The sequence below is a fragment of the Echinops telfairi genome, unplaced genomic scaffold, assembly GCF_000313985.2.
Source record: "Echinops telfairi isolate 266 unplaced genomic scaffold, ASM31398v2 ScPeMD7_443;HRSCAF=831, whole genome shotgun sequence".
NCBI classification, from domain to species: domain Eukaryota; kingdom Metazoa; phylum Chordata; class Mammalia; order Afrosoricida; family Tenrecidae; genus Echinops; species Echinops telfairi.
In genome coordinates, this window is record NW_022104341.1 from 56,494,302 (window position 1) to 56,521,018 (window position 26,717).

A 26,717-nucleotide genomic window follows, 5' to 3' on the forward strand; every position below is an offset into this window, starting at 1 on the left:
GCAGGTCTGCCCTGTCCTAGAGGAGTCTCTAGGGACGGCAGACGCGGGGCAGTGGGTGGTTCTTTGTTTCGTTGTGCTTTCCTTTCGACATGATCTTGCTGCGGCTTTTCATTTGATCAATATTTAGCATCTTGGTGCTTTTCAGGTCTTGTGCAGCCGACTCTCTGGGGGAATTGGTTAAAAGGCAGGTTCTGATTCTCCAGACCTGAGGGGCCCTAGATTCCATGTTCTTAACAAGCAAGGTCCCCTTCGGCTTCTTCCAAGATTAAAAAAGCCAATTTGAAGACTCCCCTCTGTGGTACTGTTGGGTCAGAACCCCCATCCCCAGCCCCCTCTCTCTAGCTGCCATTACAGTGCCAGCGCCGAACAGTATCTCTCTGAAAATGGTGTGAATCCTGGGAGACAAACAGTCTTGCGGACAGGGCTGGGGAGAAATGTTTGGCTGCTGTCCAATTTCCTTTACTGGACACCCTCAGATGGCCTTCATCATTGTGGCCGGCATTTGCCTCTGCCTCTATTTCCTCTTCCTGTGCTTCATGGTCTTCCAGGTGTTTCGGAACATCAGCGGGAAGCAGTCCAGCCTGCCCGCCATGAGCAAGGTCCGGCGGCTGCACTATGAGGTGAGTGAGTGGCCTGACTCTTTCTGGGACTATTGCTCCCAATCTCTTTTCCTGCTTGATGTGTGAGCACAGACACGTGTATATGGGCGTGCACATGGGTGGGCACACACGCACGCGCTCTTCTTTCACATACATGCTGACATTCTCGTGTGGAATCTGCAGGCTGAATTCAAGGCGCGCTCTTACTCTGAGAACGGTCTAACAGGCTCATCTGAATCCTGGAGTCTCCCTGTGCAACCCATTTCTTTCCGTCCTCAGCAAGCGCGAACTGGTTCAGCAGGTTCTTGGGCTTCGGGGTGGAATGGAGGAGCCTACTAGATGGGAGATTTGGTAGGGCTGAGGCTTCCATCAAGTATCTCTGCGGAGAAGCAGCCTGAGACTGTGAGAGGTCTGATTTCCAGACTCGCACAGACCATATTTCCCCTGAAATGTCCAGCAGGTGCACAGGTAATGTCCACTAAGCTCAGTTGACAGCTTGCACTTCTCATGCAAGGGAATGCACTTAACAGGCCCTCATCTCTAATGCAGGCAGCAAACAGCTTTGGGCAGTCAAAGATTCCCTCGGGTTCATACCTGGGAGACATGACTGAATTCCTCTGTTAGAAGGGCCACACACACTGCCACCCCACGGGGTTTTGGATGCAGTGTGTTTGCACGTGTTACGGTCAGTTTCCCTGGAGCCCACCACTCAGACTCCCCATGCCCTAGTGATCACATGGGTGGTGCAGGACCAGACGATGTTTTGTTCTGTTCTGTTCTGCCAGGGTATCTGCAGCTAAGAGGGCCCAAGTCGCAGCAGGTGCCTGGCCCCTGAGTCTGGCACACAGAAAACAACCGGCCCTGTCAGAGGCTTGCCTGTCTCCGGAGGGGCAGTGGCATGTGGGAAAAGTCAGCCCAATACACTTCTCCCATTGATTAAGATGCACATTTCTTTGTGTGCACTGAAGCAGAATTTTATTAGGACTGCAGAAAACTTCGAGTTGCTAACTTTGAACCCTGGCAGAGAAGCATAACCCGCTTAGCTGGGAAATTAGCAGCTTCACAACGTGCTGTGCATGCAATTTCCCAGGCCCCGGTCGCATGCGAGATAAGAACAGAGGAAATATTTGGCACGAGAAATTTCCCAGCCACGTTCACCTCTGCAGGAGGAATGCTGCTATGTGAAATTGTTTTACTCCTGGGGATTTTTTTTTTTTTTTAAGCAATGAGTTTTTCATAAATTTACATGCTGCGATGAGGACTGATGGTAGAGGATGGAATACTGAATGACCCCCCTCCCTCCCTCTTTCTTGCCAGGGGCTAATTTTCAGGTTTAAGTTCCTCATGCTGATCACCTTGGCCTGTGCTGCTATGACTGTCATCTTTTTCATCGTTAGCCAGGTAAGTGGACCCTGAGATATCAGGATAGGAGTGTCCCTCGACGTCACAAAGAAAAGTGGCAGAGTCGCGGAGGGAAAGGAGCTGAGAGGCTGTCGTTGGGGTAGCTGGTGAAGCCATGTTTATTTACTGCCTCAGAAGTCGTACAGAGAGTTGTGATGATTCGAGGGCAGTGGGTTTAATCTGAGACCCCGGCAGCAGTGGGTCAGTGGTAGCATTTCTCCTTCCAGGTGGTGGGTACAGTTCATAGCCAATGCGCTTCAAGCATAGCTACCACCCAGCGGCCAGTGGAGGTGTGTGTGTGGGGGTGTGCCCCGGACACTGGCCAGGTTTCAGTGGAACTTCCAGGCTGAGACTAGGAAGAAAGACCTGGCAACATTTGCTTCTGAAAACCTGCCTGGGCAACCCTTATGGATCGACACACTCTGATCCCATTGTGCAGCTAACAACAGCAGCAGCAGCCAGGGGCTTCTTGGAGCTTGGCCAGAGGAGTGGCCTGATTTCCCCTCCCAATTTTTAGTCCTTTCCCAATTTTTGTTTCTCTGCCGTGGGGTCCATTCTGACTCGAAGTGATCCCATAGGACAGTTGAACTCCCCCTGTACATTTCTGAGGCTGTAACTCTTCACAGGAGCAAACAACCTCATCTTTCTCCCCAGAAAAGGCTGGTGATTTTGAACTTCTAACCTTGTGAATAGCAGCTCATCACATTGCCAGATCTCCTCAGTGTAGCCTCTCACTGCCATTGACTCAATGCTGACTTATAGCAATGCTGTGAGACAGGGTAGAACTGCCCCTTTGAGTTTCCAAGATTATAACTCTTTACGGGAAGAAGAGAGCCTCGTCTTTCTTTCTTGGAGCTGTCTGGTGGTTTTGAACTACTGATCTTGAGTAATTAACAGCCCAATGCATAACCACTACACCACCAGCGCTCTTGTACTATAGTCCTAGGGAAGGGGGGGAAATCATTTAATTCATTTTTCCTCTCCAACTGCAGTCCTAGGGAAGGAAAAATATAGTTAAATAAATTGAAAGTCTGCAGCCAGATGGAAGGAGGCTTATTTAATTTACTTGAGAGAATAAATGTTTTGAGCCCTGTAGCAGCATGCTAACAAGCAATGTGTTAATTTGATTTGATCCTTATCTAGCCATTAACATAGATCCTTCAACAATTCTTCCACCATTCTTTGTAATAATTATACTGTCTGTTAAACATAAAAAGTAATCTAGGAGTCCCTTAATTATATTGCCTGTTAAACATGAAGAAGAATCCACGAGTTCCTGGATATAAAACCAGAACTATCCATGCCAGTGATTTCCAAAACTCAGAATTCAGTTCACCTTGGAAATCCCCCACATGGTACTGATAGTCAGTTTTAAATATTGGCCACTGGTTCTGACAGGTGGGAAGAACATTTAAACGTAATGCATCACAGGTCTGCCATTCATTTGCACTTTATGAAAACTTGTGCGGTAAGGAGGGTAGTAGTCGGTGTCCCGGTGGCTCTGGTATGACATGTGATGGCTCCAAAACTTTTCTCAGTTGTGTTGCTTTCCAGCTGGTTGACACTTTGGATGAATCACTGTACCTTTGGAAGGTTTTCTTTTCTCCTCTGCTGGCCGGGCTGAAGGTCAAATGAGGTAATGCAGTGGGATTGGTGGGGTGCCTGGCACACTGTGAACATGTGATCACACTGCCCACGCTCACTGCCCTCAGAGTGGATCCTGACTCGTGGCGACCCTGTAGAGCAAGGTGGAACTGCCCCTCCGGCTTTCTGAGACGGTGACTCTTGATGAGAGCACAAAGCTTCATCTTTCTCTCTTGGAGGTGCCTGGTGGTTTCAAACTGCTGACCTTGCAGTTAGCAGCCCAAAGCGCAACCACAGCCCCACCACTAGGGCTCCTCTGCATGTGCTGTGGTATCCTAAGAACAGGAAGGGTGGACGTCTTGTCCAAGGACAGACAATAAGTTCTGGAACCCTCGGGGACACCCTGAGGCAAAATTAGCTGATGGCATCTGGTGAGCTAGTTGGAGGCCTGGTGGCTGTGCTTCTTAGGGAGTTCGTGTTATCAGCTCTCCTGAAGGCTGCAGTGAATGGGGAACAGAAAACGTGCATTGTGTGTGTGTGTGTGTGTGTGTGTGTGTGTGTGTGTGTGTGTGTTTCATAAGTTCTGTTCCCCTCTGATTTGACCTCGAACAGTGCTGCATTTGTATCAAGCTTTCTGTTTATGAAACTTGGGGAAATTGTGCTCCCACTCCAAAGTAGTAAAAATATTCCAAATTCAGAATGAGGTTTTATTCAACCAGCCGAGGCTCAGTCACCCATCTTCAAACAAGGTATGCGTCAGAAGCATGACTTATCCTCCATGAATTCCTGCCCGTGACCGAATGCTTCCCAGGCCCTGCAGCGTCTCAGGAATACGCTGTGCCATCAACACTCCCCATTCTGCGAGGCTGAGGGAGCAGGAGCCACCAGGGCCAGGAGACACCGGACCTCAGGGAAGACGGGTCCAAGAATAAAAGGCCACACCCAGACAAGTGTTCCTGTAGGCGGGAAACAAGGGTATTTGAGCTCTACCTCCATACCACTCACACTGTTCCCCTGACTCCTCCTGCCTCACTCTGTCTCTGTAGAGAGCTCTTAACATCTGAAATCAACAGGGACATTTTATTGATCTTTAAGACTGCATGCTGCCAGTTAACCATGTACCTACTTAACACCAAAAACCCACACATGCTTTTTGATTCTGTTGATTCTGACTTGTGACCCTTGAGGACAAGGTAGAACTGCCCCATAGAGTTTCCAAGGATCTTTATGGATACAGACTACCTCAGTTTTGTTCCATCAAATGGCAGGTGAGTTTGAACCACTGATTTGCAGTTAACAGCCGAGCTTGTAACCTCTGTGCCCTAAGGACTTCTGGAATATGTGGAATTATATCTATTAACACACCAACACCAAAGGCCATCAGTGTGATTTCTCCTCTCAGTGACCCCATGAATGTGCTTCTCAGGATTCTCAGGTACCGAGTTTTCATGAGCTCTGCAGGCCGTTGCTGTGTGTCCAGTGTGTCCAGTTAGGACAGAGAGGCCAGTCTTCCAAGGACCTAAGTTCGGGGCTACTCTTTAGAGCCCACGATGAGCAGTCCACTGGGGCATTGTTTTCTCACATGGCTCTGTCCTGAGGTTGGATTTTTGTATTTGCTGCCACCGTTGGCCCAGGCTTGATTTCAACTCTAAGAGGGAACAGTAAAGCCTTTTGGATTCCATTAGCTCCTTACAGTCCTCTGGCTGGGTTGTTTTGGTTTTTTTTAAGACTTATTTATAGACATCTAAGACATGTTCAGGTATAACTCATGGTGTCCCAGGAACTGTATTAATGTAGTCATCAGAGGCTTTATTTTTTTTCATGCCATTTTGAAATGTCTCAGCAATGATCTCACCTGAAAGAAAACCTATTGGGTAACGTTTTGAAATGGATCCCAGCCTTAGGTGAAAGGAATGTATTAAAAACCCCATTATCCTCTGGGGCTTGCTGGGAGAGCTCGCATTTTAAAGCCCCATGAAATATAATACGAGGGGATCTCTGAGGCCAGGAATGAAAGGCCAGCGGAAGCTGTGGAATGCAGTGACCTTGAGGCTTTGTAGCTAGGTGCCCAGGTGCAAGCTTTTGCATGCCTACTATTTTAATAGCCTCCTCTGTCAGAGCAACCAAGGTAGACTGCATCAGTCTGGTATTTCAGCCCCTTCTTTCCAGGGAGAGGGAAAGAATAGATGTTCCCTTTGGGGGTGGTGGGCATTAGAGAATAGATGTGCTATGCCGGGGGACAGGGCCACTGACCCCCACTAAGAGAACCCCTCGGTGCCTGACATCTGGGTCCAGCCACTTGTAGCAAGGCAACAGAGAAAGAAACTATCCCCAACTCTGTGTGTGTGTGTGTGTGTGTGTGTGTGTGTGTGTGTGTGTGTGTGTGTGATTATTCTCTTACAGAGGAAATGTTTCCAGTGAGAGGGCCTCGGTCTGCAATCTGGATATCTTGTTGTTAAGTGGAATGCTGGTTGTCAAGACTACTGGGTGTAAAAGGATTTGACCTTCACTTGGCTCCAGGGGTATAATTGGGTGGTTTCACACAAAAGTAAATTGTTCAAATGGGAAACTAGGAAAAACAGAGGCTTTTAGAAATAAGGCTTATGAAGACAGTGAGTGAGATGCCTTTGGGGGCCAGGGAGTGGTGGGGCAAGAAAGAGGTTGGTAGCACCTGATTTTTCTCCCTGGAAGTTAAAAGAAGGTGACTGTTACCTCTTGCCATGGCATTACTAAAATGTGGATTTCCTAAGCCTGCTCTGTTGAGCCCCACTATTGTGGGGCCTGTGTTTGGTGCGCGGACTGTCTCAGGCATGAATAATTGAATGAGAAGGGGAGACAGCCCCACCCGGTCTCTCAGCAGTGGAGTGACATGGTATACACAGTTCATTTATGCAAATCCCACCCTTGGTCCTCAGCAGGAAATAATGCATTTAGAGATTATAAATTAAATAGTGTGGGTAATTCCACCCTTTATTCTAGGCCACGTGCAGGAGTCTCAGAGTAAGCGTGGGATAGGAGAGTGAATCCACTCTTTGCTCCATCAGACTCAGCTCCCACGTGCCTCTGTGGTAGGTGTGTGTCACCCTCTTGTTCTACCAGAAGGTTACGTGTGCATATAAACTCAGTAGCTCAGGGCACCACACACACTCTTGGGAGTAGAGGATGCAGCGTCCATCGGCTGGGCATTTTTCATTCTGTGGTAGCCCATGTGTTGCTGGAAGCTCTGCCACCAGCATTTTTCATGCCAGTGGGGTCAGCCAGGGTGGGCAGGTTTCAGTGCAGCTGCCAGACTAAGAACAGACTCTACAGGGGTAGTTGGCCCCCTTCTAAGGGGTAGACACTGAAATCCTTAGGAATATCAGAGTGATACTTACTGCCTGAGTATAGATTCCAATCCAGACCCGGAGATCCACTTTCAAAAAGCACCAATGGGAACTCTTTGGATCACAATCGAGTATTGTCTGATCTCATGATTGAGAGCGAACCCTCGCGGCATAGTGGTTACAAGGTTGGCAGCGATCCTCGAGGTTCGGCAGTTGGAAACCATTTGCTCCAAGGGAGAAAGATGGGGCATTCGACTCCCATAAACAGCTCAAGTCTGGGAAACTCAGAGGGGCACTTCCACCCTGCCTTCTAGAGTCACTACAAGGCAGCATCGACTTGTGGCAGTGGGATTGGCTTTTGGCGGAATGATTGACAGGGCTGCAACAGTGAGCTCAAATATAAATGCAACTGTGAGGCTGGCGCAGGACTGGGCGGGCGTCATGAGTCAGAGCCAACCTGCGACATATAACTGCACAGGTTCGCATACACAAAGACCTGTGGATAGTGACTATACCCCATGGACCTTTAAGTAAATTTTCCATGGAAACTTGACCTCCCATCAACAATAGTTGTACCATCATGCTAATATCAGTGAGTGGCCACCACTAGAGGTAATCTTCTTGCGCTTGGGCTATGTAAGAAGTATCTCAGCATCTTGGCCAAGGGACTTCACCCATCTGTGCCACATTTTACCCATGTGCTCATTTGACATACTGCCTATCTGCTTCATAGAGTTGTGACTATGTGTTCTAAGTAGTGATGGAGAGTAGCATTTAAATTAACTACGACTTAGTGTCCACCGGCATCTCCTTTCCTTTTTAAATGTGATTCGTATCCTATTGTGGACTGCCAGAAGGACAGACAATTTGGTCTTTGAAGAAGGATGGCCATCATGTACCCTTGGAAGCAAGAATGGTGAGACTGTCTGGCACACTTTGGACATCTTAGCAGGAGAGACCAGTTCTTGGAAAAGGCCACCCTTCTTGGTAAAGCAGAGCGGCGGCGACAAAGAGGCCCTCAAGGAGATGGGTGGACACTGGCTGTGACCATGGGCTCCAACATCATGACCATTGTGAGGCAGGCGCAGGGCTGGGCCATGTATGGTCCTCTTAGACACCGTGTCGCCGTGAATCAGAACGGACTCAATAGCCCCTAACAACAACACCATGTGATTAGCTGAAATTTTTTAAGTTTTTTTTTTCCCCTCAGCTAGAGCTGAAGAGTGGTTGGTTGGTTTCCATTTGTCCCCTCTATGCATTTGTGCCGGTATCTCTCCACATCCGCTCCCATTCCTGCGGCAGATGTCCTATCTGTCACCGCAAGCCAGGCATGCAGTGCCACATTCCCGTAGGTCGTTCAGCCGTGCTCATCCTGGCACAAGTCCGCTTCAACAGAGTTGTCAGGACGGAGCATCCTCAAGAAGGCCAGGATCTCGCGTCGCCTACAGGCCATTCCACTAGCTGAAGAAACCGTGCCTTTACCAGGGTTGACGCGAAGCAGACCTGCCATCGTAGGTCTGACCTGTAGCTCACCCTCTGGCCTTGATCCCTTGCAGAAGTGTCCCCTGTATTCTGAGAGCAGGGGCATTTAAAAGGTCATGGGAAGATGGAATTAGCTTTTAATTCCGCTTTTCCACAAGCTTTTAAAAGCCACTTAATATCTGTCCGGGTACTACTGTACCGAGAAGGATCCCTGGTAGCACAGTGGATTAAGTGCAGGGCTGCAAGCTATAAGATCGCTTGGTCAGCCCCACCAGCTGCGTGGGAGGAGGAAGACAAGCTGTCTATTCCCTGTCAAGATTGAGTCTTGGAGACACCAAGTAGCCATTCCAATTCCACTCTGTCCTATTTGTCATCGAGTCACAATCTGTTCGGTGACAGTATTTGGGTAGTATATTAAGAATCCCTCTTCCTTTTTACTGTATTCATTAAGAATCACCCGAAGATGCTAGAGGCAACGGTGGACAAGGCTTTGTCTTCCATCCTTTGGACGTGTTGTCAGGAGAGAGCAGTCTCTGGGGGAGGATGCCATGCTTGGGTAAGGGCAGGGACCGTGAAGAAGAGGAAGGCCCTCCTGAGATGGATTGGCACCGTGGCTGCCTGCCACGGTGGGCTCAGGCATGGGAACCATGGTGAGGATGGCGGAGGACCAGGCAACACAGGTTTGCTCTGGGTCAGAACCGATTCTGTGTCACCTAGCAGCAGCAACAAAATGCTAGCTAGTTACCGTGATGTTTATAAAGGTGGGATTCAGGCAGCATACCTGATTTTATTGTGCTTCACAAATCTCACTGCCACTGAGTTGATGCTGACCCGTGGAGACCATGCAGACAGGGTAGAACTGCCCCCTATGAGTTTCTGAGACTGGGACTGTGAAAAGTCCTGCCTTTCTTCCTCAGAGCAGCTGTGGTTTGAAACTGTTCACTTAGTGGTTGCCGCCCAGTGCATAACCATGCGGCCACCAGGGCCCCTACATGGGCTTCCCAGGTAGTGGCTGGTTTTTCCTGTTTTCCTTTATCAATGGAAGACTTTGGCAACCTAGTCTCGCCACTCTATCCCAGACATTGTCTCACAGCATGCACTCACCTTTTATCTGTGTCGGTTCTTGGTAATTCTCATCATGTTTCCAACTTTGCCCAGATACTGTGACACTCTTCAGTATCGTGTAAGCACAGATCGTCCATGCACCAGGAAGCCAACAGCTTTGTAGGACTCACTTTATTGGAATGTAGCTAGTGCAGTATTCTGCAACTAACGGTGTTCTGCAACAGCTCCAGGGTGTGCTTTTACAGTAAGCTTACCAAGTTCCTGGGTTGCCAAATGGTTAGTGCACTTGTCTGTTAGCTGAAAGTTTGGAGCGTTGAGTCCACCCAGAGGAACCCTGGAAGAAAGGTGTGGCTAACTACTTACCCCAAAGCATCCATTGAAAACCCTCAGGAGCTCTTGGACTCTGACAATCATAGGGTCACCACGCATCAGAATTGACTTGGTGGCAATTGTTTCCATGCATCAGTACCTAAAGTTAAGATGAGTGCTAGTTGGAGACGCTTCTAAGGAGACCTAAGTAGCTTCGATGCTGGTGCATTGATCTACAATCAGTGATGGGTACAAAATTCTTGGCCCAAAAAATTGTTTCTGGAAAGTTCATATAAAATAATTTTATAATTCTTTTCCCAAATAAATAAAATGTCATGGTGCTAGCTTATTTATACATTTTAAAAATGAACAATAAATCCACACTAAAATGGAGAGATCTATATGTGAACACAGTTAACTGACTTTCAAGAAGACCTGGTCTTTAAAGAAGAAATAGCTGTACTTCCACCTATATTATTCCGTGGGCCCCAGTGAGTGACGGGCTAAAGAGTGTCCCAAAGATCCAAAGGAATCCAGCCCCCCTGCATGAAAAGCCACACTGACTAAAGGCATCAGCATCGAGATCCAATCTGACTTCTTGCAACTTGGAAGAGGGGCCCTTGGCTCGCTCGGCACAGCCTCCTGAAGCCAGCACGGGGACATTTGCCGGGCTCTTTTCCTCCTGGTGTAAATGTCCTGTGGCAGCAGAAGGGTCACAATCAGCTCCCTGATCACAGAGCTAGCACAAACTGTCAGTCACTCATCCCCACAATGTTGTTCACAGTCCGCAGCATAATTCGTGTCATCACACAGCCCTTCAAACAATTCCCGAGCTAGCAATAACAGTTGAATGTAGCTTCCAAACAGATTGCATGCAGTTATAAGGTCGATGAAAGTTTCATACTCTTATGAGTGACTGACCTAGAGTGATCTTCTGCAGATAATTAAGAGTGATTTCACATTTACTATGTTCCAGGCAATTTCTTAAAAATATATATCCCCCCCTGTATTAGTCTAGGTACTTTGGAGAAACAAATCCACAGCAACTCATGTATGAGAGAGTTTTATGTAAAGAAAGTGTGCATCACGAAAACATCCCAACCCAATGCTGGCCAAGCCCACAAGTCCAACATTAACCCATACCCAACACCAGTCCACAAAGTCCTCCACCTCACAAAACAGAGGCAATGACGCCGACTGCAGGAGGAAAGGAAAGCTGAGTCAGTGAACGTGTAAGCATCTCAGCACTGGCAGGGGTCTCCATACGGGTGCTCCAGCACCCAGGGCTGCATTGGGACAGGTCCATGTAGCTTCTCCTTGGGGATGTCTTGTAGGAAGTCAATCTTGCAAGCTGAAGCAGGGAACTGCTAAGGCAGCTGCACCCGGTTCCAACCATCACAAAGCAAGAGACCCGACGACTAGAAAGGCAAGGCTCACCACCCATTTATCCCTCCGCCTTTCAATTAGCCCCACATGTGATTATTGGCCAGGCTGGCACAATTAACTAACACACACACACACACACCCCACAACTCTTCTTGGAGGCTTTGTCAGTTTTTGGTATCCCCATCATCACTCACGAGTTCATGAAACTGAAATTGAGGGTCTTAATTTTTGTCTTCCACAAAAGAGAGGCTGAGTGAGCAAGGCGTCCTGCTGCACCACACAGCAGGGAGACCCCAGCCTCTCCCCTCATTCTCTCTTTAGCCCAGGAGCAGTGAAAACGTGACTGTACTCTGCTGCTGACTGAAAGGTGGGAGGTTCCGGGGCACCCAGTGGTTCCTCAGAAGACAGACTTGGCCATCCTTTCTGAGAAATCAGTCACTAAAAACACATTAAGCTCGGCTCCACTGTAGCACACTTGAAGACCCCATCCGTCAGTCCACTCAACAGCCGCTGTAGCTTATTGTTGATGTCGTCGGTCAACCTCTTCACAGAGATACAGCAGTGCACAAAACGGGGCTAGCTTGGCCTTCAGGGAGTTTCCGTCTAGCAAAGAAAATGGGAGAATGGATAGTATTTGTGACTAAGTGTTAGATTCCAACACAAAGCCGTGCTGTTTGAAGAAGAGACTCTCGCCTGTTCTAATGGAGCCCGGGTGGCAGAGTGGGTTTCACAGTGGGCTGCTGACTACAAGGTCAACAGTTCAAACCCACCAGCCTTCCATGGGAGAAAGATGAGGCTCTTATACATACTGACAGCCTTGAAAATCCTCAGGGGCCATTCCACGCTGTCTGTAGGGTCGCTATGAGTCAGCATTGACTGGGGGGCAGTGAGTTTGGCTTTGGGTTAGTTTCAGTATCTGTTCTCAGATTTTGGAGCCTAGAGGGAGAACTGAGGAAGCCACTCAAAGAGCTTCTCCCAGTGGAAGTTCCCGGATCAGCACGCAGCCTGTGTTTAATTCCCCGGATGAGGGAGCGGAGGGTGGAAGCAGACATGTGTATGCAGGAAGCGCTCGGCGATGCGGAGACCACTCGCTCTCTGCAGAGTGACCGCAGCAAAGGGTGACAAGGGAAGTGGTGGCTCACAGCCTTCGTTCGATGCAGAGACGTAAAATGCCTGACGCTGGAGGGAGGGCAAAGAAGCAGACACGATGAATGTATTTTTGCTTTATATTCACTAAATGTAAACTAGGAGTTGTTTAATCTGTGGGTCTTATGTCATCCAAAGATAACAGGCTCGTCTGTTTACTCGACTAGCGACAGCATGTAGTTTGACTTTTTAAAGTACAAAAGCTGTGCTGAAATGTTGTTTTTTATCTTTTAACATTCGAGTAACACAGTAGTCTTCATTTATTTGAAAAAGGGCAGGGATGGTGGTGTTGGACTGCAGTCATTCCACGTAGAACAACAAGCAGTCTTTCTCCCATTCCTTCCCACCAAGGAGTTTTTCTCCTCATAGTTCTGGAAGTTCGTGCTGGCACCTGCTTGGGCATGAATCACCAGGTATTTAATGAGCACTTATTCTCCGCATCTTGAGTGGAACAAGCAGTTAACTTGCTTGGCTCTTAACAGAAAGGTGGTTAGTTTGGGTCAACCTAGAGGCACCTCAGAAGAAAGGCCTGGTGATCTGCTGCCCCCGAAGCAGCCACTGCAAACCGGATGGTGTCCAGTTCTGCTGTGACACACATGGGGTCGCTGTGAGCCAGAGCCTGCTCAGTGCAACTGGGTTTCTCTCTGCTCAGAATTGGGTCAGCTCTGCTCAGAATTGGGTCAGCATGCACACGTGAATTGCTGCATGGCTCCCATTCTCAAGGCGTTTGTGACTTAGGGTGAAGGCATTTGTTTCTTATGTCACCACTTGTTAGTCACTTCAGAGAACTATCAACTAATCTGTCATGTGGGCTGACTGCGTGATAAAACTGGGGAAGGGCCAGCCTCAGCATGGCCCTAGGTAGTGAGGCATTTGTGCTTATGGTTGATGGGATCTTGGGAAAGGAGGTAGTTTGATAAAGGAGACTCTTAGGCGATCAAGTGTGAGCAGAGGTCCATGGAAGGAGGGAGTAGGGCACGCTGGCACGGAGATGGAAACCTCCTGGCCCTTTCCCTTTATCCCCCTTTTATTTTCCTCATCCCTCTGGTTCCGCTTTCCCATGCCTTTATTTGGTATTTATTATTGTTGTCAATGCAGAGGTGTTCACACCAGTGCCTGGATAATAGCATTAAAAGATCATAGCGCTTGGAGCCCCTCCTGTGTGTAATAGATAGCTTGCCATCTGAGCATTCTTTGCATGCACACGTCAGTGACCTCCGCTGTCTCTGCCTTGTTCAACCATGGCCATTGTCCATTTCCAAATTCTCCCATGACCCTTAGCAGAAACCCAGTGTCGTTACATTTCTCAGAGCAGGTTTAGGTGCACAGACCTCTTTAGGTGCACAGTGCTCTTGGGGAGCACTTGGTCAGTCCCTGGCTCCTCCTCAGGCGCTCCTGAGAAGCAGCATTTCTCAGTTGGCCCTCTTCCATGGCTCCAGAAGGACTTGTCCCCTCTCTGCCTTGGTTTCCTCCTCTGGAAGGAGAGGTCATCGTGGGGGCTTCTTCAGCCTGGTGGGGAGCACAAACGAGTCCATGCCCATCGTGCTGCTGGTGGGGCAGCCTCCACCTGGCTGTTCTCGGTCATTAACAAGGACACTTCAAAAAGTCTCTTGAAGGGGACATGGGGCAGAGCATCCAGGATTTTCAAAGCTCCCCAAGTGATCTTCCTGTGCAGCGAAGGTGACAGCCCCTGGTGTTGTGCCTGATGTTTAGACTCAAAACCAAACTCACTACCACTCCCGCCAGAATTCCATCGTGGCCTTCAGGACAGAGCAGAAGGAAGCCATAAGGTTTCCAAGGCGGTCAATCTTTCTGGAAGCAGGTTGCCACCTCTTTCTCCCACCGAGCAACTGCTACATCGGAATCACTGACCTGTGGGTTAGCAGCCAGGTTCTCTAGCCTGGGTACCACCGGGTGCTTCACACAGAGAAAGCCGTGATTAAGTGGATTCCTACTGGTATGGCTCAGATGAGAAGGTAGGAGGCCCAGCATGCGCTTTCACTTTTCCTATAGGTAAAAGGGACCAACCTAGTATTGATGCTGTTTGGTCTTGCCTTGCGACCACTTGTCTTCTCCGGTCTGAGTCACTGCCATTGTTCTTTTTCCATAGGTGACTGAGGGCCACTGGAAATGGGGTGGTGTCACGGTGCAAGTGAACAGTGCCTTCTTCACGGGCATCTATGGGATGTGGAACCTGTATGTCTTTGCCCTGATGTTCCTCTACGCGCCATCGCACAAGAACTACGGGGATGACCAGTCAAATGGTGAGTGCTGGGCTCTTTAGCACAGCTAAATTCGGGACAAGTAGCTCTCTGTCTTTGCAAGGTGCCAATTGCTAAGGCTCTGGGTTTCCCCAGTCACAGTCTCCCCAGAGAATGCTTCTAATGCTCGACACCAGGAACAAACACCCCGAGGACTCTAGTCCTCACCCCAAAGCCAACACACACCCGAGAGCACTCGCAGCCCGCACTCTTTATGTTTAAAGTACATTGGAACAGCTACACTTTCGTCTAAACTATGTCACAATTTTAGAGCAAATAAAATTAAAGGTGCCTCTCTCAATTTTTGAACCGAAATCAACTCTTGGAAATTACGCCTCACGTGTTCCTGGAGTTGAGCCCGAGACATCAAGTGGAGGGTGGCTAAGTCCTGCGAGTTCAAGGTCTTCCTTTGACGCCTGCTCATTTCTCCCTGCAAGCGGGTGGGCGGCACACCTTCCAGTTAATGGTCATTCATTCTCCTGCCCCCATGGCCTTCCTGCTCTTTCGTGTCGGCGCGTGCTGTCTTTTCCCATCTCAAGGCTACAGAACCCTAAAGTACCGGGGCTGCCAACGAGCTTGGGGAGCTTAGCCAATCCTGCCACTTTATAGATGAGGAAGCTGAGTACCCAGAGGAGGGGAGGCCTTGCCCAGGCTTCTCCATGAGCGGTGGCAGAGGGAAATACCATCCGCCGACCCACCCGGGGGCTGGGTCAGGACTGCTCCGACCCTTCCCATTGCTCTGGAGACTTGGCCTTATAAGGTTTTGCTCCAACTTTCTCCTCCCTTCTCTTCTTGATGTATACCTGGTCCACCGCAGCCAGGTACTCCCGGTTCTCAAAACGGATGCTGCACGCTCTTCAGTCTGTGCCCTTCACTCTGCCTCCGGCCTAAGACCAGGGCTTCAGGTGCCTCGTGCCTCCTGTGTCCCCCAGGAGCAGCCTTGCTCACAACAAGTGCTATCCGAATGAAGGGATCGGCCGTCCTGCTTCCATCGGGCCTGTTGAAGCCCTGCCCATCTTCCTGGAACCCGCTCCTTGATGGTCCAGGTAGAATCCAGCAGATCACGCTCAATGGCATGTTGTTCCCATTGGATATTCGTAGGTCTCAGTCGTCAAATAAGCTTGAGAAGCACTAGGATAACTAGCATTAATGACGTTTACTCAAGGCACCAAGGTATACCAAGGCCTAAAGTAGATTTTAGTAGATTCATTTATGCTCCAAGTTTGACGGAGAGATATAGGTCCAGATAACACTATTTCACAAAGTCATGAAGTTATTTTACCTCAGGACCCTTTTCCCAAGTAATATATCTTTTTTGGACTAGTGTGCTATGCTGAGATCAGGCCTAGGGGAACATGGTTACACTTTTCATATGACTTTTACTACGTAAGTTCCCTGACAGTAAGCGAATATGCCCAAACTTTCTCTCTCCTCCCAGCACATTAGCTTTTCATGGGCAAGGACTGGTGCATAAGGGTGCTTTCAAAATGGTGAGCGAACTTATGTGTTAGAAATAAAAGTTCAGATTAGCCTTCCTGTTCTAAAAACGGGTCATCGATGTGGAGAGGATGCAGCAAGGCAGAGAGGAAGATGTGAGTGGAGGAGACAGAGCGGCAAAGAGGGGGTGTCTGCTGAAGGTCCAGGGTGGGACAGTGGTCCCAACCACCATGCTGCTGGTCCCATCTTCACCATCTCTGTGTGAGAGTACCCCAGATGCGGGGTGTCTCTTCCCGGGGCATCTTTGACCCCTTTGGGTTAAAGACTTCTTCTCACCATCAGGTTCACACCAGAATAAAGACTTCTGGCTTACCTTCTTCTGCGCCCGTGCTGTTATCTGTCACTCTCTAGAGGGTTCGTAAGCGAGGGATTGACTTTCCTCCATCAGTTTACTCTATGTGTGCAAAGTGGGAGCTGACGGCCAGCCCATAGTGGACCTCCAGGCTCCAGCGGGAAGGAGGAGTTCAGGGCTTGTGAAGAAGCCTCTTGATTTCATTTCATTCCCCTGTTGGATTTGGGGAGGAGCCCTGGTGACGAAGTGGGTTCCGCGTTGGCCTGCTAACCACAAGGTTAGCATTTCGAAACCACCAGGCTTTCCTCCAGAGAAAGACGAGGCTTTCCCCTCTTGTAAAGCAGTATAGTCTCTGAAGGCCACAGGGAGAGGACTACTCTTTCCCTAGAGGATTGCTGCCACTTGGAATGGACTTGGCGGCATCGAGTGAGTTGACTGTGGGCAGGCGCTACACGAACCTGTCTTGACTTGAGGTTGATCCCCAAGTAGAGGGAGTTCCTGACTTCCAGAGAAATCGTGCACGGAGCAGCCGTCGCACTTCCTGCAGCGTGGGGATGATTATACTGATGAGGAAAGTTACTGGGTATGGACCCCGGGCTGCTGCTGCTGCCCATTGCCACAGAGTCAGTTCCAGCTCTCTGTGACCAGAGTGGACCTGCTCTATAGTGTTTGCACGGCTGGGAACTTTCAGAAGCAGGCTGCCAGGCCCGTTTCCCAAGCCACCTCGAGGTAGACTCAAAGAGCTGCCCTTTCAGCTCGTCCTGGAGCACAGAATAGTCATCTAATTTTCTACTTGTATTTACTCTAACCATTCCACCTGTCTGGGCCACCTCTCACAACTCCAAGTGGTCCCTCACAGTCCTCCCGAGCCATGAAATCTCCGGTTCTCTTTCTTCTTGCTAGCGTGGGCTGGCAGCAGAGCAGTCCTGTCCTGTCATCAGGGGGCGGGCCAGGGTGGATGGCTTTCTCGAGGCAGTACCTTTCAGAGCCTAGTGACAATTGCCCAAACTCCAGCATCGCTGGCAGACAGGAAGGCTGCATAACACCGTGGGGGCCAGGGGTTCTTCGGCAGCGGTCATCAGCACCTTTCACGCTGTACAACACGAACCCTCGTGGATGTCAACTCCTCCAGGTGGTCCTTTGCTCATCGGTGTGTTTTGTTGAAGATAACCTGACCTTTCATAGAGCACTCAATGAATTCTCTACCAGAGCTCCCACTGCCAGCTCTTTGCGAAGTGGTGTTTGGCCATCTCGGTGAGTCTTTGGATTGACACCCCGCCTGGAACCTACCACCCTCCAGGTGCTTAGGATGATGAGGAGGCCCCTTCAAGGAGCAAAGCAGAGCCTTGAAAGACGGGATTCCCCTGTAGGCCTTTTACCAACTGGTCTTATTGTGAGTCTCTCAGGACCCCATGCTGGGCACCAAGATGGAAGCCTCAAACCTGTCAGTTCGAGGATCATGGGACCTGGCCCGGTTGTGACGTGTCCTTTCTTTGCAGGGCTCTGGGACCCTGTAGCCTCCCTTCTCTTTACTTTCCATCTCTCCATCTGCCCCAGAACGGGCAATGGACCCTAGGCAATCTGGAGTATTTGCCAAGATTTTGGAATTCCTTAAAGGAGCTAATTTGCAAGACATGGAAACTTAAAAAAAATAAAAATAAAAAAGAACACTCGCTGTTAGGCGGGGGTGGGAGAAATACACTGTATTTTTAAACTCTCCCTGGATGGCATGCCTTCCCCTCCCCCAGCCTCCTCATGCTTCTGTTTTCCTTTCTCATGGAAAGTTTTTATTTTTAAGTTGACTTGGGCGTTTCCACCTCTTGCTTGGAAGGTCCAGAGCCAAGAATGCTGATCTCTTGCTCTGGAGAATGGATCCCAGGTGTGGGGTCTTACTGTCTCCGTGGAATTCCTCCTGAGGGACTGCTGGGGGACAAACAAGCAGCAGCAGCCGGGTTCAGGAACTTGGCAAGTGGTAGCTGCTCTGGCAGGGGCCTCCTGGGGATCCGAAAGGGGGAAGAGGCTTTGCAGAGGGCTGCTTGGTCGGAGTGCAGGGAGGAGAAGCCAGGGCACCAGGGTCTGGAGGGCGTGAGCTGGGCGGAGGTGGAAGCAGAGCCCGGCACCTCCTTTCTTTGGGTCCAGGGATGGCAGACAGAGCAGCAGCGCAGGCAGTAGCGTTGAGAGAAGGGTGTGTGCATGCTTTCTTGCATAGAGTTCCGTGTTTTAGTGTGTCGATGGAATACAATAACTTACTCCCCTAAATAAACTCTGAACAGCTCAGCACGTAGCACTGTGTTCCCTGGGATAGTGGGATACGGTCAGAGTCGCAGGAGGTGGAAACGACTCGGCCCTTCTCTCAAAGAGTTAGTAGTAGTGTGGTCTGGCAGGCAACACTTCCTCCACTGCTGCCGAGAACACGGGCTGGGATGAGAGCTGCCCTTGGGGGCGCCATCAGCCCCCTTTGTGCCAGAGAAGCGTGGGGCTCTGGGCCTTCCTATAACCTTCAGAGTCGGCTTCTTTAGAAAAGAGTCGCTTCTTTTGGTGTTGCCTTGTTTGCCTATAAAATTCTTCTTAGAAGATTGTAGAAAATAGAAAGTGCACGAAAGGGAAGCCTGGCTGTTGGCTGACTCTGATGAAGGCAGCAGGAGGCCTGGTCACGCCCCCCAGGCCCCTCGGCCTGAAGCACACACCTTATGGGACCGGAAGCAGCGGCAGAGACCCGGAGCTTCCGTGGCTTGGTTGCTGGCTGGCATGTGAGACCACTGTGCCTTCCAGAGGACATACAGTCTGCTGCCACATTGCACGTGGGGCTCTCGTAGTGCGGAGCTGGCCATGCCTGGCTCTCGTTGAGCTCCATGTTGTTTGGAGTGAGGCCCTTTCGGCCTCCTGCCCCTCCCGGGGCTGGCACACGAACACCTCTCCTTGCTTGGTCTGTTAGCATCATTTTTCTGAGTCTTCGAACTACTATTAACTAACTCATCATGGGAAACAGGTGCTCAGGTGGCACAGTGGTTGCACGGCTGACCACAGTGCCAGCAGTCGGAAACCACCAGCAGCCCCTCAGGAGAAAGAGGAGGCGTTCCCTTTCTGCCCCCTTAAAAGAGTTCAGGTCTCGGGAACTCACCAGGACAGTTCTACCCCATCCTATAAGGTCGTTGGAGTTGGCATCAATTTGTTGACAATGAATTTTAAGATTTTCATCACGGGAGGGGCCCCTTAATGACCTGCTTGGGAAGATCTTTCACTCAAAGCCTCTCCTTGTGCCTGGCCTCACTTCCCATCCGGGTTTCAGAAGCAAATTGGATAAGGCTCCCCCTGGCCCTGGTGTAAGCCACATAAATAGGTGAGAAGGTCAACCGAGGATGCTTGGGCCACTCAGCTCGGTCCCCGAAGGCCTTCTTGAGCTGAGCCCCTCCAGAGGCCAGCTTGGACACTGTGCATGCAAAGAGAGTGTGCAACTGGCCCTGGTGGCTGGGGATGGAAGGAGTTGGGAGTTAGCCTTTAGGAATGTTGGAAGCTCCCTGCCTCTCTCAAGACTTCTTGGAGTTGATGTTGGGATTAACATGGCCACTTCCCTTGTTTTTGTTAAAGTGGCCACAGACATACAAGTGATCACCATGAGAATGCTACCAGCCTCAAGAGGTTGTCCCCTTGAAGTACTGCCCCTGTGGTCCCTGCATGCATGGGGCTGCTCACATCAGGCAGCAGATGTATATCTGTGGGTCCAGCATCACAGAGCCCCCTCAGTCACTGAGGTGAAGCCAGGAGCTGGAGGGACCCAGGGCTTGGTTTTCAGTCCATTCCATCTCTGAGAATACATTCAGGCTCTGCAGGCCCTGTGTGCCATGACTGATTGTGTGAATGTGGATCGCCAGACATTTCTTCTGAGGTGCCTCCAGCCTTTCAGTTAGCAGCTGAGCTTCAACCATTCGTATCACTTGGGGGGGATTCCAGGATACAAGCTTTTCAGCTCAGTGATGGTCACTGTTGTCCCCTTGTTTTTTTTCCTGCCCTTACCAATAAGAAACATGTCACAATTTTGAAAGGAGTTCTCCTTTGCCTTAGATGGGAAAGACAGCCTGTTAGCATGCCGAGGACAGCAGATGGAGGGATTGTCTGTGGAATTTGGAGACAAAAGGAGGGCTTCTAAGTCTACCTGCATGACTGCCATATCCACTTCCATTCCCCAAGGGGAAATATTTGGTCTTCAAAATACAATATGAACCTGTGGGTCAGGGTCCTCATTTCAGTCTGGAGTAAATGGAGAAATCGATTGCCTATTTGAATCTCTATATCTTCATCTATAAGGCACAGCTGCCATCTTATAAAGAGAGGGCATGTCAGGTGCCCAGCCAAAAACAGAACAAAACTCCCTGCCATCGGGTCAACCTTATGACTCCTGTCAATCCTATAGGAGAGGATAGTACGTCCCCTGTGGGGTTGAGACTGAAACTCGTTAGGGGAGTAGAAAGCCTCTTCTTCCCCTGTGGAGCAACCGGTGGTTTCAAACTGCTAGCCTCCTGATTCACAGCTGAATGCCTTTCACCCACTATGCAAGTCACAAGGGCTCTGCCACGGGGCACTGCTATTTCTGTGTCCTGCAAATCCTCTGTCCTCGGCTCTCAAGCCAAGTTCATCGGCTGACCAGTTCGTCCCTGTTGTTGGATGGCTGTGTTTTTAACTGTAGCACATTGCATACCGGCTGCCACAAGGCACGTTGGTGGCATGGTTGGCTATAGAAATGTGAATGGTGAAGAGGAGGCAGCATAGTTTAAAGGCCAGAATTCTGCTGCCTACCTGTTTGGATTGGAATCTCAAAGTCGCTGTGGTCCAGCTTGGAGCTGGGGCAAGTTATTTGACCGGTTCTTCATCAAGGGAAGGAGAGTGAGCATTATAGTGTCTGCCAGAGGCCTGGTACGATGACAACAAGCATGTAGCCTTTAGAACGGTGTCCAGAGCCTGGTACGCACCTTTACATAAGGGAGCCTCCAGCAGCCAGGCAGTGTCTTCAGGCCCTCTGTGGGCTTACGCACATCTTCTCTCACAGTCATATCAATCGCTGTGACCGCAACTCATAGAACTCACAGTCTCCTCAGCTCATGAGACATGCTAATTGCAAACTGGAATGCCACTTTAGGGACTTACATTCCAGGATCTCTTTCTAAGGAGTCTTCAGTGAAAGGGATTCCTGAGGGAAACAGCTTGGAGGTGGTGATCTCTCCACTGGGGGTGGCCAGGACTGCCCTTGAAATGCTGATGGATCCCGCAGGCATGCAGATCAAATAGCTGGCTTTGAAATTCGGAGGGCTCCCACAGATATGCAAATCCACAATTCGCTTTGGCCAGGAGGTGTGAGGCTTGGAGAGGCGCTGAGCAATGTCCTGGCCCCAAGTGAATGAAGCTGGAAGGGCTTAGGGCTGAGATTCTGATGCCTGGCGGCATCTGCCCTCCATCCTGAGGCTTTGCCTTTACAGAGACAGCCCCCAGGACCATTCGCTGCCACTCGGCTGGCTTCTGACCTGCTGCCAAGGCCAGGCGAGCTCTTGTGCTAGACTCTAGTGGCCAGCCCGCATTTCATAGGAGAAGTCTACTGCACAGCCACTGAGAACAGGGTCTCCAATGACCATGTGGCATAGACGGAGGGCTTGGTCATCCAGCCTGCAGGGCCAGTGTGAGGGGGTACTTCATGGATGCCCTGCTATTAACTCTTATAGCTAATGGCAGATTGTTAGACCTAAGGGCAGGGCCAAGGTTTCCTTCTACGTTAGGCTGTGGCATCCCAGTGGAACACTGTTTGTTTATTTTATCCCATGCTTTGAACTAGGAAAAATTGCAGTCCCAGAAAATAGATCGTATCATAAGTGAACAGCACACTAAAATAAGACACAGCGTTATTGCTAGTATTCCCCAGCACCAAAACCCTAAACCAAACCCACCACCATCGTGTCGTTCTGACTCAGAGCGACCATTCAGGACAGGATGGAACTTCCCCTTGTGAACTTCCAAGACTAACTCTTTTACAGGAGTAGAAAGCCTCGTCTTTCTCCCGTGGAGCTGCTGGTGTTTCCAAACTGCCGGCCTCTAGGTTAGCAGCCCAACGTGTAACCACGACTCCAGCGGCGCGTGCGGTGTGCACCACCTCCACGCAGCCCGTCTAACGGAGTGCATGGACTCCTCGTTGCTCATTCCTAGTTCCACACCCACGGATTTGTTCTACAGCAGGCAATCAGCCACAGGGATTTTACCTTCAGAAGCAGATGCTGGCCTTGCCAATTGAGAAGAGGCACTAAATTCAGGTTTAGCAGCGAAACAGCTCTGTCCACGGAGCACGAGTGGGCCACTCAGAATCCATAAAAGCAGCAAGTTCAGAGACCCAATTCTGACCTCCTTTCCTTACTGAGAAAAACCCTAAGTTTTCTAAAATGTGTGACATATGTTGCCTTGCCCAATCTACTGTTAATCTAAGTAGGTCTTGCTTGCCTGTGAACGACGCAGACATTTTGTAATGATGAACTCTTGCCTGCCCTCCTCATTAACAGAGGTGGGTGGGGTGGCGTGGCGTGGGGGTGTCAAGGATGGTACACTGGCCAAACCCACAGAGTGGACCTGTGAGTCTTATGCTTGTCACTCTCGCTCCCAGCTCTACCATGGGCCTGCTTCTCAGCCAGCTTGCTCGCCTAACACGTCAGTGTGATTGTAGTGCCCCTCAGAGGGCAGGAGTGTCTAAGGCATTCACGGGAGCGGCAGACACAGAGTAAGAGTTCATCATTACTATGGAATCAATCAAGCAGCGCGCTCACGCCTCTGTGATAGTGACTGCTCCCTGGAAGACAGCCTATGGCAGAGAGACTGCCAAGGTCAAGGGGGACGTTGGGGATGTTGCCTGTGATGTTGCATGTGTTCTGACATGCCGCGAGTCCCAGTTTCCCCTGTGGCCTGAGAATGGTCTGGTGGGGGCGGGGGTGGGGGGCAGTTGTGACTGAGCGGAATCCCAGCTTTCTTCTGCTTCTTCCGTGCACACCTCTAACACCACAAACCCTGTTGCAGGCGACCTGGGTGTCCACAGTGGGGAAGAACTCCAGCTCACTACCACTATCACTCACGTGGATGGACCCACCAAGATCTATAAGTTGAGCCGCAAGGAGGCCCAGGAATAGGAGGCGGCTGCAGCACCTGGCTGGGACTGTCTCCAGACCAGAGGGACTCTGCACAACCAAGCCCCGCGTGTCTCTGAGCTTGGGTTTGTCGGACCAGCAGCATGGACATTTGTCGGTTTGCCTTCTGACCGCAGCTTTTGGAGGAAGACACTTGCAGCCACTGGTGCGTGGGGTGTGATGACAGACCCTCTGGTATGACCCATTTCTGTGACTGGTGTTAACAGATGACATCGTAACAGCCGGAGCAGGTGGCTAGGCCACCACCTGTACTGGGACATACTCCTTGGGGGATGGTTGGGGCCAGGGGATTGTTGGACTCGTCCTTGTGTTAGCTTCTAGGATCGATGTAAACATCCCTTTCCACCCGAGATAGACTGGGGCCACAGTCTTCTCACTCCTAGTCCATGGCCACTGTTGTTTCATTCCTATTTATGTCACCAAGCAGCCTATGGAGCTAATATTTAAGTTGTCATCTCTAGAGGCACCCCGTGTTTTTTATGACATAATGTAAAATAACTGAATTTCATCCGAAAGTCCACGACACCAAGGGCATCTCAGCTTTGAAACCAAATCTTGTGTGTCCATGCTAACTAACCAGTCTGTTGGATGTAGGGTTAAAAAAAAAAAGAGAAAGTGTTTGCTAAACTCCCTGGTAGGATGTATTGTATTAAATGGCCTTTGGGTCTGAAATGCTTTTTTTAACCTCTTGCTTAGAATGTGGTTTTCTTTTGATAAGATGCCCCAAGCAGCCTCCAAACATGTAGATCTGATCATTTAAATAAACCTGTCTGTATAAGCCTATGTGTACAAGCATGCCCCTTCCCTCTCCAACCCATGCCCATGCCCATGAGTGGAGACTCCTGTTCCTGCTGAGTCTCTGGGGTGGGAGGCAGGTGGGGTGTGGGGGAGGGATCTTTATTAAAGAGTTCTTAAAATAACGTGGCCAGTAAATCAAAGTGTTTGGGGACAGTATCGATTCGGGAACTGGGGTCAGTCGTTCTGTACTGACGATTAACCTCCCAAGGCTGTTAGTGAATGCCCGTATGTGCAGCAATAAGAATGGGAGGCAAAACTTGTAGGCTTTGGAAATGGGCGACTCTTGTTGCTGTTGTTAGGTGCCGTCTAGGTGTTGGTTCTAACTCATAGCGACTCTGTGCTACAGAACAAAACATCATCCTGTGACAACTGTATCCTCACAATTGCTTTTATGCTTGAGGACACTGTTGTTGCGGCCACTGGGTCCAACCTTGCCGTGGGTCCTCTTTTTCCTGTCCCTCTGCCTTACTGAGCATGCGGCCCTCGTCCAGGGACAGGTCTCTGCTGACAACCGTACTCTCCTCTCCTCCAGCAGCCTGGCTCCTTGTGTAACACCCACTGCCACTGGGGAGGCCATAGGGCTCCGAGCAGTGAGAAGGAGGGAAAGTGAGGTTGGACCTTCTGGGGAAGACCTATCTCTTACTGGCTGCGTGATCTCCTTCAAGCCTTGTGACCCACTAGCATTAATGACTGCCACCTACCTCATAGGTTGTAGTGAAAAGTCACTGTAGATGGACATACTTATCACTGTCAAGGTGATCCATGGTGGCCCCACAGGGCAGATAAAACTGCCCCCTGCCCCTGGTTTCCAAGGCTGTGACCTTTAGGGAAGCAAACTGCCACACCTTCCTCCCACGGAGCAGCTGGTTGGTGCAGGCCAATTACTTGATCTTTCCGTGAGCCACCAAACACTTCCCCACCATACCACTACATGCTCAAGCTGGGCAAACACCAGGTTCCTGCACGTGTTCTGTATCTCGGTGACCTGGTTCATGAAGACACTCGGGCCCCTCAGCCGTGCCCTTCCCTGGAAGGGAAGCTGGTGCTTTGGGGCCTCGACGGGATGGTGAGCAGGGGCAGGAGGAACCGTTGTGGCTCTGGCACTCCGTTCCCCGGGGGGCGGCCCTTCCCAGACCCTTTCCTGCTTGATAAAGAGTCGATGGCCTAACATCCAAGACACTTCCCGAGGAGCCCCAGGGTGCCAGGATTCAGATTCGGCCCCTGCCATACAGTCCAGCAGGGAGCATGAACTTAAAACCTGGGGACATGCCTGGTCTCAAAGGGTGGAGGGAGGGGCTTCCCTGAGGACACGGGAAAGGGCCTGAGCTAAGTCTTCAAACAAGATCTCCCCAAGACCGACAGGCAGAGGGAACTGCAATGTCCCCATCATGGAGGAAGCAAGGTGGGGCGAGTGGGGGGCGCGGGCCTTTGGGTCAGGCTGGTTCTCACGCATGACTCAGGGCTAGAGGACGTCGGGATAGACTGGGCGGCCCGGGCACTGCCAGCAGGAGGGTGTACCGGAGTGGTCCCTCCACAGAATGAGAAGGGCCTTTCACATGGTTGGGGTCATAGGACCGAGCCTCTGGGCTGGAGGCAGAGACAGAGTATGATTGGACTCACATGAGGAGCACGGATAAGCCCGAGCTGGACGCTGGGGCAAGAATGGAGGCGCAAACTCCCTGCCATGGAGTCCGTCCTGACTCTCCTCCAGGACCGCCGAGAACAGCCCCTGTGGGTTTCAGGGACTGTCCACTCTTGATGGGAGTAGAAAGCCTCTCCTGAGGAGTGGCTTGTGATTTTGAACCGCTGACCTTGAAGTTCATAGCCAAGTGGTAACCAGTGTGCAGCCAGGGCTCTCTCGTGGACCCCGGTTATTTTGGAGGTCAGATGGGCGAGATGGGCACGTTCCCAATGTGGACTGGTTGCAATGAGAGGGCCGAACCCTAAGGAATGGGTCAAAGGATTGTAAGGTCTCCAGCAGAATTGAAGAGTCCAGGGGACGCAGTAGTCGAAAGTAACCTTAGCTAAGCCTACCCACAAAGGGGGGCTCTCCTAGGATTGTCTAGAACATGGAGCCTCGGGAGAGGGGAGTCCACCACGAGTGGGGGTCCTGCCAGCTCTGAGGCGTCGCAGCCCCTGGAATGCATAGGCTTTTCTCTTGAGCAGCGCTTGCTTCCTTCCTTTACGGCTTGGCCACACCTCCATCACTTCAAACCAGGAGAAGAGCACCCGAGGGCCCTCTTCAAGCCGCAGCCTCCGCAGTGCCAGGCAACCCCGAGCAGAGGGTCAGGTCAGATGGCAGCCAGGGGCCCAGCCTGTAGCGTGGGGCCATTTCCAAAGCCGGGCGAGCCCATTTTGAGCTGGATAAACAACCCAAAAAAAGCCCACCGCCAGGACCAGCT

The 26,717-nt window shown here is 50.5% G+C and overlaps 1 protein-coding gene across 1 annotated transcript in view; it reads left to right on the forward strand.

Annotated features, from left to right (window-relative positions):
- Positions 1-24,295, forward strand: part of WLS (Wnt ligand secretion mediator) — a 130,981-nt gene extending 106,686 nt beyond the window's left edge. The window contains exons 9-12 of the mRNA XM_004699341.2: positions 477-620; positions 1,917-2,000; positions 14,406-14,559; positions 23,390-24,295. Coding sequence (XP_004699398.1) covers positions 477-620; positions 1,917-2,000; positions 14,406-14,559; positions 23,390-23,499 — 492 coding nt within the window. The 3' untranslated portion in view covers positions 23,500-24,295. The remainder of the gene's footprint in view (positions 1-476; positions 621-1,916; positions 2,001-14,405; positions 14,560-23,389) is intronic.
- Positions 24,296-26,717: the final 2,422 nt, after the last annotated feature.